Source organism: Eriocheir sinensis, chromosome 25 (genome assembly GCF_024679095.1).
Source record: "Eriocheir sinensis breed Jianghai 21 chromosome 25, ASM2467909v1, whole genome shotgun sequence".
Classification (NCBI taxonomy): domain Eukaryota; kingdom Metazoa; phylum Arthropoda; class Malacostraca; order Decapoda; family Varunidae; genus Eriocheir; species Eriocheir sinensis.
In genome coordinates, this window is record NC_066533.1 from 13,140,067 (window position 1) to 13,153,395 (window position 13,329).

At 42.7% G+C, this 13,329-nt stretch overlaps 3 protein-coding genes across 7 annotated transcripts in view; 2 read left to right on the forward strand and 1 right to left on the reverse strand.

Annotated features, from left to right (window-relative positions):
• Positions 1-7,861, forward strand: LOC127003411 (RNA-binding protein 1-like). 5 transcript variants are annotated; one of them, XM_050870033.1, is made up of 7 exons: positions 1-156; positions 1,546-1,740; positions 2,208-2,315; positions 4,247-4,330; positions 4,610-4,633; positions 6,120-6,206; positions 6,609-7,861. In XM_050870033.1, exons 1-7 carry the CDS (start codon positions 140-142, stop codon positions 6,673-6,675), a joined length of 582 nt encoding a protein of 193 aa, XP_050725990.1. In that variant the 5' UTR covers positions 1-139; the 3' UTR covers positions 6,676-7,861. The 5 variants fall into 5 exon arrangements, with proteins under 5 accessions (XP_050725990.1, XP_050725994.1, XP_050725992.1 ...); XM_050870037.1 differs by lacking the exon at positions 6,120-6,206; XM_050870035.1 differs by lacking the exon at positions 4,610-4,633.
• LOC127003410 (lanC-like protein 3) overlaps positions 7,211-13,329 on the reverse strand; it is a 6,583-nt gene continuing 464 nt past the window's right edge. The window contains exons 2-8 of the mRNA XM_050870032.1: positions 12,082-12,335; positions 10,823-11,051; positions 10,455-10,615; positions 9,863-10,029; positions 9,186-9,361; positions 8,928-9,044; positions 7,211-8,739 (exon numbers count right to left, since the gene is read on the reverse strand). Coding sequence (XP_050725989.1) covers positions 8,495-8,739; positions 8,928-9,044; positions 9,186-9,361; positions 9,863-10,029; positions 10,455-10,615; positions 10,823-11,051; positions 12,082-12,335 — 1,349 coding nt within the window. The 3' untranslated portion in view covers positions 7,211-8,494. The remainder of the gene's footprint in view (positions 8,740-8,927; positions 9,045-9,185; positions 9,362-9,862; positions 10,030-10,454; positions 10,616-10,822; positions 11,052-12,081; positions 12,336-13,329) is intronic.
• LOC127003405 (serine/arginine repetitive matrix protein 2-like) overlaps positions 13,116-13,329 on the forward strand; it is a 17,848-nt gene continuing 17,634 nt past the window's right edge. Inside the window, exon 1 of the mRNA XM_050870013.1 lies at positions 13,116-13,325. Coding sequence (XP_050725970.1) covers positions 13,314-13,325 — 12 coding nt within the window. The 5' untranslated portion in view covers positions 13,116-13,313. The remainder of the gene's footprint in view (positions 13,326-13,329) is intronic.

Genomic DNA, 13,329 nt, shown 5'->3' on the forward strand with positions numbered 1-13,329 from the left:
AACAAAAGAGCAATACTAATTCACATCCTACTCTCTCATAATGAAGATATAGTTAATTGATTAGAAAAACCAAGTTGAGCCGAGGCGGTGCAGAAGGGAAGGCGTCAGCAGACAGAGGAAGGTCTTAGCTGTGGTGCGCATGTTACGTTCAGCCACGTAAGTATCCAAATAATTCAACTATTTACCCTTCCAGATGTTATATTATACTACCATAACGTTCCTTGTGACCCAGTGCACACATTGACCACCAAAAAACGGGGTTGGAAGTGAATAATATGTGGAATTTTAGTGTAAGTAGTGGACCCGCCTGGAGCCATTCCGCTGCGCCGTGGTTGTTTCTTTCCACCCCATTTTATGCCGCTCTGAGTCTGTTTGTGAGTTATTTAGTGAGTCTGTGTGTTATAAAGTACTAAATAAGTGTGAGAAGGGAGGTAAATAAGGCAAAGGAGGGAAAATAGGTTAACCACCCCACGGAGCCATCCCGCTACGCAGTTGTTATTTCCCTCTTGACGCATTTTACGCCGCTCTGACGCTGTTTGTTAGTATTAAATGTATCCAGGGCAGTGTTGATGAATAGGTACGTATAGCAGGGGCAGCAGGGTGGCGGGGGAGGAGAGATAAGGCGGCCACGCACCACCGGCGGGCCACAGCGGGGCGGGCGGCGCGTCCTCCCCGCCGCCTCCCGCTCAGATTTATTTATTTTATCATTTTTTTCAATTGCACGGCCGGGGGAGCCACTAACCCACTCAGCGCTTCTACTTTCACCGATTTTACCTTGCTGTAGTGTCTCCCACCTACGCCCGCCGCCTTTTCATGGGAATGTTGAATTTTTAATGAGCGGCCGTTAGATCGAAGGGAGCTCGCCCGGGCGGGATGGACCGAGAGCTTGAAGATAAAGGAGAGGGACTTAGATAGGCTGCTTATCGGTAGTTTCCAGATGTTTACTCGTCTTGCATGTTAAAAGCGCGCAGGTTTATGGTTCTTTGGGTTTGGCAATGCGGTAAAAGCGGTAATGGAATGCAGGTGGCGTGTATGACCTTGAACATGGGCTTGCTCTGTTCACCAAGCTGTCTCCCTTTACCACAGCAGGCTGCAGGTTGCGGGTGGCCACTCACCTGGTTGACCTTTTTCCAACTAAATGTCAAATGTTAACGTCCAAAGTAGAATTAGAAAGGCTGAGATTTTAGACATCTTAGTATCTAGATTCTAGTTTAAGGTTAAAAATATAGAAAGAGGCAATAAGGCTCATTGGAATCTTGCAATGATTAGGTAGGGCAGGTAGTGGCAATAAGTCCAGGTTGTGCAGCACTCAGTTCCCCAGAACAGAAGTTAAGAATATTGATTTTTTTTTTTTTTCACATTTGCTAAAACTTGTAATTCAGTTTTAAAAGAATGCCAACTTTAGTGATTTTACTGTAGTGTAAAATATTTATTTTCAACCATGTAATAGGTATGGTAATAGTTTTTATTTTCATATGTTATTTTCCATTTTCTGAAATTAATTTTCACAGTAAGAGTAATTGAAATTTTGCTCCTTGCCAACAGAAAGATGAGGACCGAGTGCAAAGTGTATGTGGGTAACTTGGGCAACGCGGATGCCAAGCATGAGCTGGAATCCGCGTTCTCCAAGTATGGCCCACTGGTCAATGTTTGGGTAGCCCGGAATCCACCTGGCTTTGCCTTTGTAGAGTTTGAGGATCCAAGGGATGCTGAGGACTCAGTACGGGCTCTGGATGGCACGTAAGTTTATGATTTTTTTAATGGTTTGCAGCCTTTTTTTCTCTTATATTTATTGCCATTTTGCCCCTTTGCATCTTTTTCCCCCTAATTATACATGTTAGATGGTCTTGTTTTAGGAATAATATAAATCCATTTCTCTATTTCTTCTGTCAATTATTAGGAATATGGATTGTCCTGAATGTTTCTCAGACTAGTTGAGGTCTTTTCTAGCAGGATTCTAGCAATGTTAGAACAGTTTAATGAAAAAGATTATAAAAATTGAATAGTATAGGTATCCATCAAGTAAATGTTTAGGAGTAAGCCTTATGCTTTTACAATGTATAGATTACAGCTTGGAAGTTAGCTTTTATGTCACAGGATCCAAGTTACTACACTCCAATAACAGACTAGACTAACAGCTTTTGTCACACCATCACCACAGTATGCCAGGTTTTCACAATACTCTTCCCCACCACCTCCACCACTAGGCGGCTGTGTGGCGTCCGAGTGAAGGTGGAGATGTCGACAGGGCGTTCCCGACGCGACCGCTTCCATTCTCCTCCGAGGCGGGGTGGAGCAGGCGCCAGGCGGTCAAGGTAAGACTGGCCTCCGAGTTGTTCATCTTGGGAACAGGAAGAGATCATTTGTATTATCAAGCAAGATTTGTTGTCATTCATGTAGGAGCTTGGAGGTACAATCACTTTCATTCACTTCTAAGCTATGGGTAGAAATTTTATTTATATTTTATATTTTAAGAATAGGAGCATCTGTCATTCACCTAATCATTTATATTGAACTCTCATTTTTTCTGTCTAAGTTTTATTCTTAAGTATGCTAGCAAACCCGCAGTCATAAAATAAATGTGAAATTCTTTTTCCTCTCCACACGATCACTTCTAAAAAAAATTGGTTACACCAGTTGACTTTTTTTTTTCGTTGACTTTTTTGCCGAGCAACTTTGGCAACCAACTCTATATGCAGTGATGCAAAAGTTTGGTAATGCTGACAGCAGAGGACGTTTGAGGGCCATTGCTTTTAGTGGTATCTTTCAGCTTTCTTCGGTGAAGTCTGATAGACTAACAAAATCACTGAGTGCGTCAAAGGTAATTTTATTCCCCTCACTTAAAGAGCATTTGTTTTATAAATTTATATTTCTCTCTTTATAGTGAAGGGACAGGGCAGAGCACCTCACCACCACAACTTACACTACTTTCCAGTCACTCCCCCTAGCATCACATCATTCTGGTCACACCAGCATTAGTGGCTTTGATTTTAGCTTTTGTTTAATTCAGGAGACTAACTGAATTATGCTGTAAGCTTAATTAATATTTAGACTGTCATTTTTAAGTGACTATATTTCTTATTAAAAAGTAGGTAATTTATGTTGTAAGCGACAAGAAAAGTGATTTTAAGGGACCATGTTAATTTTGGTGTGTGGCCCATTACAGGAATATCTGGCCCCAATTTCTTCTTGTTCCACCACCTACTCCTACTGTTGCTCCCACACCACCACCATCACCACCACCACCACAAGTACTGCCAACACCATCTCCATCACCACCTCTAGCAGTAGCAGCAGCAGCAACAGTCTGTCAGCAGCCTTGCGGGCCTCCTCCATCCTCGAGCTGGTCCCGCTGGCCCCCCAGTCTCCTGCTACCCACCTGACCAGAAACCAGCAGCAGGGTGTCACTTCCCCTAAGGGCCCCCAGTTAGCAGGGGATGATTTTTCCCCTGTGACTGAGTTGGGCCGGCTGCTGGTTTCTCTTCAGGTAGTGGGGGGCCTATCACACCAAATTCTCTTACGCCCGACAACGCTAAAACGCAGCGTGGGCCCCCGCCCGGCACCCGCCCGCCCCTGAGTACTCCATTTGATCTCCCTCCTCGCCTCCAAAACCCCGGTGCCCAGCCATCACACGGGGCTTTTCCAGCGTTGACCTGCCGTAGGCCAGCCATGCCACCACCTGTCAAGGGTGTTTGCCCTGCACTTTCTCGCGTTCGCCGCACACCCACCTGGCTCAACATAACTGCTACTACTACTACTACTACTACCACCACCACCTACCACTACTACTACTACTACTACTACTACCCCTGTCTGTTTGAACATCCTATCCATAGTCACAAACTACAGGTTTGTGAAAGCCTTTCAAATGTAGGTATTCATCCTGTGAGTAAGGATGGTGGTACCTAGAGGAGTGAGTGTTGACCCCTACAAGAGTCAGTTGTAACTTAAAACTTGCCTTGAACGAATGACTTTAACCTTTGTCATGGTTCAGCCCAGGTGGTCGGTGGGAGAGAAGTAACCACTTTGTGGCCATGAGTAGAGAGAGTTCAGCAGTTCACTTTCCGTAGATGCAAGACTGGACATATAATACCCTAATCAGTTTCTTGCAGCATCATTAAAAAGTGGAATTCCATGTTGCTAAAGCAGTGTTGTTCCTATGTCAAGACAGTGATGACATCCAGCGAATAAAAAGTTTCTAGGTAGTGTTTTGCCTTTTTTAGTTTTGTTCTCCGGGTCATTTCAGGTCACGCTCGCCTCGCAGGTTTGGGGGCAGCCGCGGCCGCTCTCGTTCACGCTCCCCCAGGCGCTCCAGGTCCAGATCGCCAAGGTATAGAAAAAGTCCCAGTTGTGTGTTTTGACTAGAATATGTTATGTTTGCATCACAACACTCAGCCACCTTCAGCCTAACAAACAGCAGCAAAGGCAGCACACACACACACACACACACACACACACACAGCAGCCATTGGTCATATTTTCACCAGGTCAGGCCCCCAGCACCATCTGAACACACGCACATCAGCTTGTTTTCATTGTTTGGAGGTTTACAAACACTATGGAACTTACCCTCACTAGGATGCTTATTGAAAATGCTCACTTTTTTCAGGCCAGCTCGTCGGGGCTCCCCAAGGTGAGGGTTATTTCTAAATTATCTTATAAAACTGATTCTCCTCATCTCTAACAAGTCTGAGATAGGTGAGTGCTTTCAGATAAGATGGTGTCTAGAGGAGGCTGATTTTTCCCCGGGTGGAGTGTGTGTGTTGCTCTTTCTTTACATGAGGTTATGAGAGGAACAACATGACTAGAGAGACCTTGCCTGCTTTGGGGTGATTGTTGAGTGTCCTATAGGAGAGTGGTTCATGTTGACTGATGCTCTTGAGATTACTGCTGCATTTTGCCCAGGAGTGGTCACACACTTGCAGATTGCCTCTTTTTTTTTCTTTTCTGTCAAGCACAAGTTGACAGTGCCATATATTCCATTTTCAAATGTGTGAAGAGCATTATTACACCTGAAGATATTTACATGTTTGTGCTGTCTGTTTCTTATCACAGTTGGAGGTGTGGATGTCTAGGCTTTTTCATAATGAAAATCATTTTTATCCTTTGAAAAAATACGGAGCAAAATTGATTGGGTAATAATGAGGCAAAGTTGTTTGAAAAGGTTTTCAATATTCATGAAAGCTTGTCCATATCTGTATGTAAATTAACAAAAGCCTAACAGCATTGACAAGGTAGCTAACTGTTTCTAGATGAATTTTTTTCCAGAGGAGTAAGAAATTGCACACAGTCCTAGAACTGTGCTGCATGTACAGAAGCCCCCCGCCGTTCACGGCCTCACTGTTCACGGATTCGCTTATACGCGGGTAGGGTATTTGCAACGCCTCCCGCCGAGCGCGGATGAAAACTCGCGTATACGCGGTCTGATCCTTACTAAGTGCTGCTTTTACAGTCACTTTTGTTTGTTTTGATGGTTACCTATGAGCGGTGATCGCCAGTACGGTATTTCCACATGAAAGTGGCCGATGGGGTAGTGGTGGCTGCAGAGGAAGTGAGAGGTGTTGAGTGTGTGTGGCAAGGTGCAGGGCGGGGCTAACCCCGCAGCTGCCACTACCGTATCAGCCAGTTTCACGTGGAAATAGTATAGCGGTGATCGACGCTCATTGGTAACAACCAAAACAAAGAAAAGTGACTGAAAACGGCCCTAAATCCCAATATTTTACATTCAAAATCCTTGATACGTACTGGGACCTGCCAGAACTGGTCCTTCTTAGAGACCTGAAGCTACTGCTTTGAGGAGTAAACAAACATGGCGGAGACTGGCAGATGGGGTAACGGGTATAAAGTTTGTACGGGCGTACCGCCGGGAACAGCAACAAATGGACATTCTAAGGGCCCAGTAAACACTCAAATTAATTAATATTATACTGGATGTATATGGATATACATATGAATATTAACACAAAGGGGAGAGATGAGAATTCACTAATACTTGATGGCTGGGTGGAAGACGAGCAATGCAGCGTTCTTACCTTTCAAGGGCCCAGTAAACATTGATGCCATGGGCTGAGCGCAGTGTTGCTAAACTATCGTACTCATCGCATTGTATTTCTTCGTAGTTTCCGACCGATAACTACCACAAAAACACCACTCGCCCGCCAACCACCACCGCCTATGCACTCTCACTCACCACAACCAACCACAGAGTGAGTGTTGAATTATTACAGTCCATATTTAATTTGTGATTTATGTGTATGTAAAACTATATAACAATGCTTAGAAATGACTTAGAAATCTTTTTTTTTTATATTCGATCGAGATGGTAGAACGAAACCCTATTTTCCCTACTTGATTATAGTCCCGTCGACCGCGGATTCGCGGATCACGGGAATCTCGCAGAACCAAATACCTGTGAACGGCGGGGGGCTTCTGTACCTAATTTCAAAACTCTAACCCTTGCAACCACTTAAACTAACAGTCTGCATTCAATGCTTTGATCCAGTAATTCCTTGGTGTGGGGGATTGTGTTTTGCTGTTTGTGATTTGGTGATTTGGTATGTTTGCTAGTTTATCACCTTACATTGACTTCCAACACTTTATCACCATAGGTACGATGACTACCGCCGCCGAAGTGAGTCCCCACAGACCAAGAGACGTTCTCGCTCCAGGTCCTAAGCCCAGGCTGCTGTTGACCAAGGCTGGAAGTGGCAGGACATGCACGATGGATGTTTCAGAAACTGATCTTCAGTGTGGTCAACACAGCATATATTTTTTTATGGGTGGTGAGTTGGAACTAAATGTTGGTGACCAACTGGTAGGGATATTTGTGGACTATTGCTCCTGACAGTCTCCAGCAGCAGCCCAGAGTTGTGCCTGGTGACAGGCAAGAATTGACAAGACACCAAACCACTGTGGCAGCAGCTGCAGCTCTTAGTGATGGTGCCATTCATGCTGCCCCCTGACCATTCATTGTTCCCCCACCCCCACCTTCAGTGGTCGTTATGTATTGCGCCCTTTTTGATATGGAAGAACTTGAGGCTTGATAATGATCATAGTTAGCTGTAAGGGTATTAGCTTTCAGCTTGTTTTCCAAGAATCTGCTACAATCTAGGTGAAGCCCTCCCTACTCTTGAAAGTTTCAGCTCAATGGTTGTTTCTTCCATAGAGAGAACTTAGCTGCTCCCTGATTTAGGTCTTGATGTTTATTTCACATTGTCATTGTACAATTTCTACTCTATTTTTCTCATCACAGCAGTCTTGAGGCTTTCACACTTCATTTTTTTCATAAAACTACCACTCTTAATGCTAGATTCATCACACAAATTGCTATCTTGGCATTTGCTGAACTGCTTCATTATGCAATTTTTGCAATGGAATGAATCTCTTTAATTAAAGAGTTGAATATGTTTATGTGGTGAAATGCTGAAAACTTTGGCAAGTTTGTATGATAGAGCACTGTATACCTTGAACTTGCTCGCTTATTACATTTGTAAAACTAGTGAAATGACTAATTGTTCTAGACCTTAGGAGAGAATGGAATGGTATGGTGCAATTTTAACAAATATTATTTCGTTCCCCCACAAGACAGAGAAAGCGGCGTTAGCGCCGGACAGTCAGTCAATCACTCCGTTGGTCGGGTTCTGAGCGCTTGGGTCACTTTATTTTTCAGTGTTGCCATTATGTCATGAACATGTCATTCAGAATCATGGATTCATGTGTAAATTTCAGTGACTGGTTAATTTACATTAGCGTTTGGAGAAAGTTGTGTATTTTCAGTAGAAAGTTTTCTATATTCTAAATATAATCTAATTATAAGTTCTTTTTAATTGTATTTGAATTGAACAAAATGGTCCATACCTGATCAAGATGTTTTCATTACTGTGTCCTGTTTAGTCACTAAGAAGACATTCTTTGTCTGTCAGAAGACCTTTATTATTACATTTTGATGAAAGGCATTTGAGAAACATGAAAATTCCAGAGGACACAAATTAAGGTGAAATCAGGTACACACATTTGAAAGTTTAGTATCACAGCCCCATTAAGCCTCAATACAAGGGAGAGGCTTAGGCATAAGGTGTAATAATATTAAGCCATATCTGCTTACTATTCCATGTCTTGGTAATAGCTAGCAGGTTACTATGTACTTCCCGGATATGGAAGTATACATTCAACATACCATACGGAAAGGGACTGGAAGCTTGCAGCGGTCACTGATGGAAAGTTCAGTACACCAGATTCAAATGTTGCTTTTGGTGGGAGGAAGGGCATGAGGGCACAGCAAGGGAAAAAAAGTGACTGCAATGTCGGTGGAGAGTTGAGAACCCTCACTCTTCCAGGGATACTCCATTTTTGGATTAAACCCTGATAGCAAACACATATGTTAGAAACAAAGCTACACAAGTTTAGGAGCCAGTAAAATGGAGGTAAAACCCCCTGGCACTTAATTAAAAACTTATCCAGTTAATGTTACAACACTTCAGACAGGTGTTAAGTATTAAAAAATGTCAAAGAGAGGGAAAGAAGACTGCATGGGATTGAGAAGGTCAGCAACATAGCAAGCCGTGCCCGCCACCCCCTCAAAAAGGCTGTAAGGGCAGTCAGGGGTGCGTGCCTGCTTGAACTCCTCCGTGTAGATGAAGTGGAAGAACTGAATGGACCGGTGCAGGTGCTTTGGGTCCTGTGTCAGTCGGTACAGGGTGAGGAACACATACCCAGAGCCAGCCACACCATGACAGATGCCTGAAGGGAAAGAAATCAGTGCCCTTGTGATGTCTTTATGGGACAATGGAGAAAAATAATCACGTTAAACTCCATTCCTTTTAAAAATAAAGTAGAGCACATAAATGCTCTTATTGAAATTTGATGTAATCATTCATTGGGGTGTTAAGTCAAAACAATGTGTTGAGTAAATACTAATAATCATTCACCTGGTCCTTTGGTTAACAAGCCCTTCTCCCAGGTAACTTCCCCACATCTGAGGGCAGAATCCAGGTACTTCTTGTCTCCAAACACCATGTAGCCTTTGGCAAGCATGTACACAAACCCTGAAATAAGATTGAAAGAAGCAGTAGATACTATTAAAGATATGTGGTTGCTGAGGACCCAACTTCACAAAAATTAGAATGTACATTTTACTGATGGACGTGCCAGGAACCAGAATAAAGACTTGTACAAAAGCAACTCACCAGGGGCTCCATGACACCAGTGAACCAGCTCGTCTCTTCTCCGACCTCTGCTTACCCCAACCTCATCCATGGAGGCAGGGAAGTTACCATTGGGCTGCTGAAGGGCAATCAACGCATCCAGGGCCTTCTTGATCAGAGCCTTGGACTCGGGACGACTGTTCAGCCATTCTGGGAAACTGTGCCAAGCTTGATTATGACTGGGCTCTTAATATGTAGTGAAACAAAAATGAAAGCCGATGACATGAGTTAGTTTTACACAATTATAGTAACAATGGATTCTTCTTTTTGTTTAATGTTTAATGTCATTATTTTCCCTTATGGAGTGGGACAGGCTACGAGTCTCTCCCACTCTTGTGTGTGTGTATATATATGTATATATATATATATATATATATATATATATATATATATATATATATATATATATATATATATATATATATATATATATATATATATATATATATATATATATATATATATATATATATATATATATATATATATATATATATATATATATATATATATATATATATATATATACTCTCTGGATGTCTTTTATAATGGAAGATTTCAAAGGTATAGATATATAATTAGAATAAAATACATTTGATCTGTAGAGACAATGAAGTATTACATATTGGAAAGACCAGTCAACAGCCCTTGCAACTCACCAGAGGAGCATGACCAGGATGCCAGACACACCATGTGCTGCCCCAAGGTACTCTGTCTGGTAGTACTGGTACATGAGGGGGACACAGCTATGGTGGGCCTGGGAGTACCGTTTGCCAGACTCTACCATCACGTCCAAGATGGGGAACAGCTTTGCATCCTCCAATATCTGGAAGGAGGGATAGAGTTAGACATTATTCTGAATTAAAATGATAATTACTCATTCTACCTCTGTTTATACATCTTGATGATAGACTAGCACTGCACACCTTACTACCACTTTCCGGTCCTATACACGTTACCGTACACATTCATCACTACCAAATGATGCCTTCGATGAGGTTTTTGATATTTAATAACTTCTGGATTTTTCAATGCATTGATGACTTTTGGCAATTTGATGCTTTGCAGACATTGATTTTTTCTATACATTGATGACTTATCTATTATGATGAATTGACACATTGATACGATATGCAGAAAACACTTTTTGACAAATTGAAAACATCTGGGAAATTTGGATTGATAGCTTTTTAATTTGATGAAATGATCAGATAATTTTTTGATGCTTTGATGCTCCCCTTCTAAACATACCTTTGCACCTAATTTTGCACGGAGCCAAAGAACACCTTCAAGGTAGCCCGCACGGCCCACCAAAAATTCATCTCCACCGCAGGACAGCCACTCGATAGGTGTTACTATATGGGCCAGACCAATGAACTTGTTCAGGTATATTTTGCTATCCTCCAGGTTACCTGCACACGAGACAATATGAGTCACAAAAACAATAAAATGAAAATTATGAGAACAAAGAGTCAGGGAGAAAATTAATTGCATAAAGAAATAGAACCATGTCCACCAATCAACAACAATGACATCAATTACCTTAAGGTGCATGGAACAATTTTAAGGCATTAAACAGCCAATAAGGTAGACACTGTGGATAGTCTCTGTGCCCTCACCCAGCTCCTTATAGATGACGGCAGCAACAGCATAAGTGCCAGCATTTCCGAGCGTGAAGGCAGCGACGTCCAACTTGTGGTGGCTGATGGAACGCGTGATGACTACGAGCAGGTCCCGGGCCAGCTCCATCAGCCGCTCCTTCTCTGCGGCCAGCTGAGGGATGCCTGCCAGCCGGTGGTAGGTGTAGACAGCCCCCGTGAGGCCCACGTACAGGCCCCCATCACAGTTCTGAGGGGTAAAACATTGACACATTCGAGCAAAGAATGGAAGTAGAATTTAACTTGTGAATAAAGGATGCAATGACTACACAATGCAAAAGAAGCCTCAATAATGCTTTAAATGTAATAGATGGAAGAGAAGTACAAAGAAGCAGTATATATATATATATATATATATATATATATATATATATATATATATATATATATATATATATATATATATATATATATATATATATATATATATAAGCATGGCCTCCCTTACCTTAGATAATAACTGGGCAAACATTACTTGACCAATACTTTTATACCCATGCCATCCCTTCACCTATTACCACCTCTCTTCAGCACCCACCCTTGATAGCTTGTCAGAGAAATCCTTTACTGAGACCCTTTCTAAGCATTACCTTTATCGATAATAGCTAGGCAAACAGTACTTCAACAATACTTTTATGTTCATGCTATCCCTCTTCCTCTTCAATGCCCTCTCCAGCATACCCCTTCAATGCCACCTTCAGTAACTCCCTTGAATAGTGTCAGGCCCCCTTCATCATCCACCCTTTAACATGCCCAATTCGCAGCCCCTTTCAGTGCCTTCTTCAGCAACTCCCTTTAGTGTCAGCCCCCTTTCATCATCCACCCTTCAATGTCTTCAGCAACTCCTTTTAGTGTCAGTCCCCCTTCATCACCCACCCTTTAACATGCCCCCTTCAATGCCTTCTTCAGCAACTCCCTTAAGTGTCATCCACCCTTAAACATGCCCCCTTCGCCCCCCCTTCTATGCCTTCTTCAGCAACCCCCTTTAGTGTCAACCCCCCTTCAACACCCACCCTTTAAGACCCCTTCAGCACCCACCCTTTAAGACCCCTTCAGCACCCACCCTTTAATACGCCCCCTTCACCACCCCCTTCAATGCCTTCTCCAGCAACTCCCTTTAGTGTCAGCCCCCCTTCAACACCCACCCTGTAAGACCCCTTCATCACCCACCCTGTAAGACCCCTTCAGCACCCACCCTTTAAGACCCCTTCAGCACCCACCCTCGCTGTCTTGTCCCACTTGGTGCTGATGGTTTTGACGTGGTCCAGCACTCGGCGGGTCAGCAGCTCAGCGCTCGGCAGGCTGACATCCCCTCCGGCGTAGTCTGGGAGCTGGTTGATGAAGTGTCTCCGCGTGGGGTCCATGCCGCAGCGCCGGGCGTCAAGTAAAATCAATGGAGACGGGACGCTGAGAAGACCCGTGTGTGGCCTGAGCGGGGGACGGAGGGCGGCGGGCGCGGGGCGTGACGTCACTCCTGTAAACAAGCCAGGGAGGAGACAGGAAAAGATTGATTGATTGTTTAAATTGTTGCAAGTAAAGAAAAAAAGGAGAGGGGAGGAATTAACATGCCAACTAGGAATACATGTGGAGGTATAGCACCATGAAACTAAAAAGACAAATTGTACCGTAGGAGACAAGTGATAAAAAATAAAAAAAATGGCCTTGATTTAGTCAGGGGGGTGAATTAACATATGGACTACCAGCTGATAAATACAGTAATACTAAAGATAAAGAGTAGAGCAGCGTGTGAATAATCAAAAGAGAGGATTTATAGGAGGAGGACGTGCGAAGCGATTCAAATTATAGCACACTTCTGTTATATCAAGCCAGGTGAAAAGATAATTAACAGCAACTCATCAATAATCAAGCATTTATATATAAGCACATCAGTTGATCGAATAATATGGTAATATAAGAATAATAGGTATTGTAGCATAATTGGGTCATTCGACTCTCGAAAGAAATTTGAGGGAATTGTACGGTAATTAGGGACAGTGTATGATGCATGGTAACAAATTGATTATACCGTGAAGTTCAGTGCATGAAATAGATAAATATATAGATAGATATACCAAAATGGACTATCGCAGTCTGCCCTGAAACAGCTTAAGGATTCTTTCTCTCTGACGGTTGATTTTTGACGTCACGATTTAGTGAAAAAAATATTGATATTCTATGATGCTGATTAAAAAAAAAAAACAAATCATGTTTCATCTATATTTATGAGCACGGATTTGTGTGCTTGAAGGCAAAGAGTCGGCGTTCCCAGATTGTCGTACTCAGAACATTCCATTTATCGGTCGCACTCCCACAAATAACGGCATCCAACTAAAGGCATCCCTAAAACCGTTAATTTATGATATTTTTTTTGTAACAGTTGTGGATCATAGACCGGAAACTACAATAGGGTGCGTACGATAGTCTGGGAAGTCAGAATGTGCCGCCTCCTAAAATGGCTGATTCGGTGA

Excerpts from the sequence above, each read along its gene's own strand:
- LOC127003411 (XM_050870033.1), top strand. Across the intron at positions 4,331-4,609 it reads TCCAGGTCCAGATCGCCAAG|GCCAGCTCGTCGGGGCTCCC; the intron begins GTATAGAAAAAG and ends CACTTTTTTCAG. Across the intron at positions 6,207-6,608 it reads TCACCACAACCAACCACAGA|GTACGATGACTACCGCCGCC; the intron begins GTGAGTGTTGAA and ends TTATCACCATAG.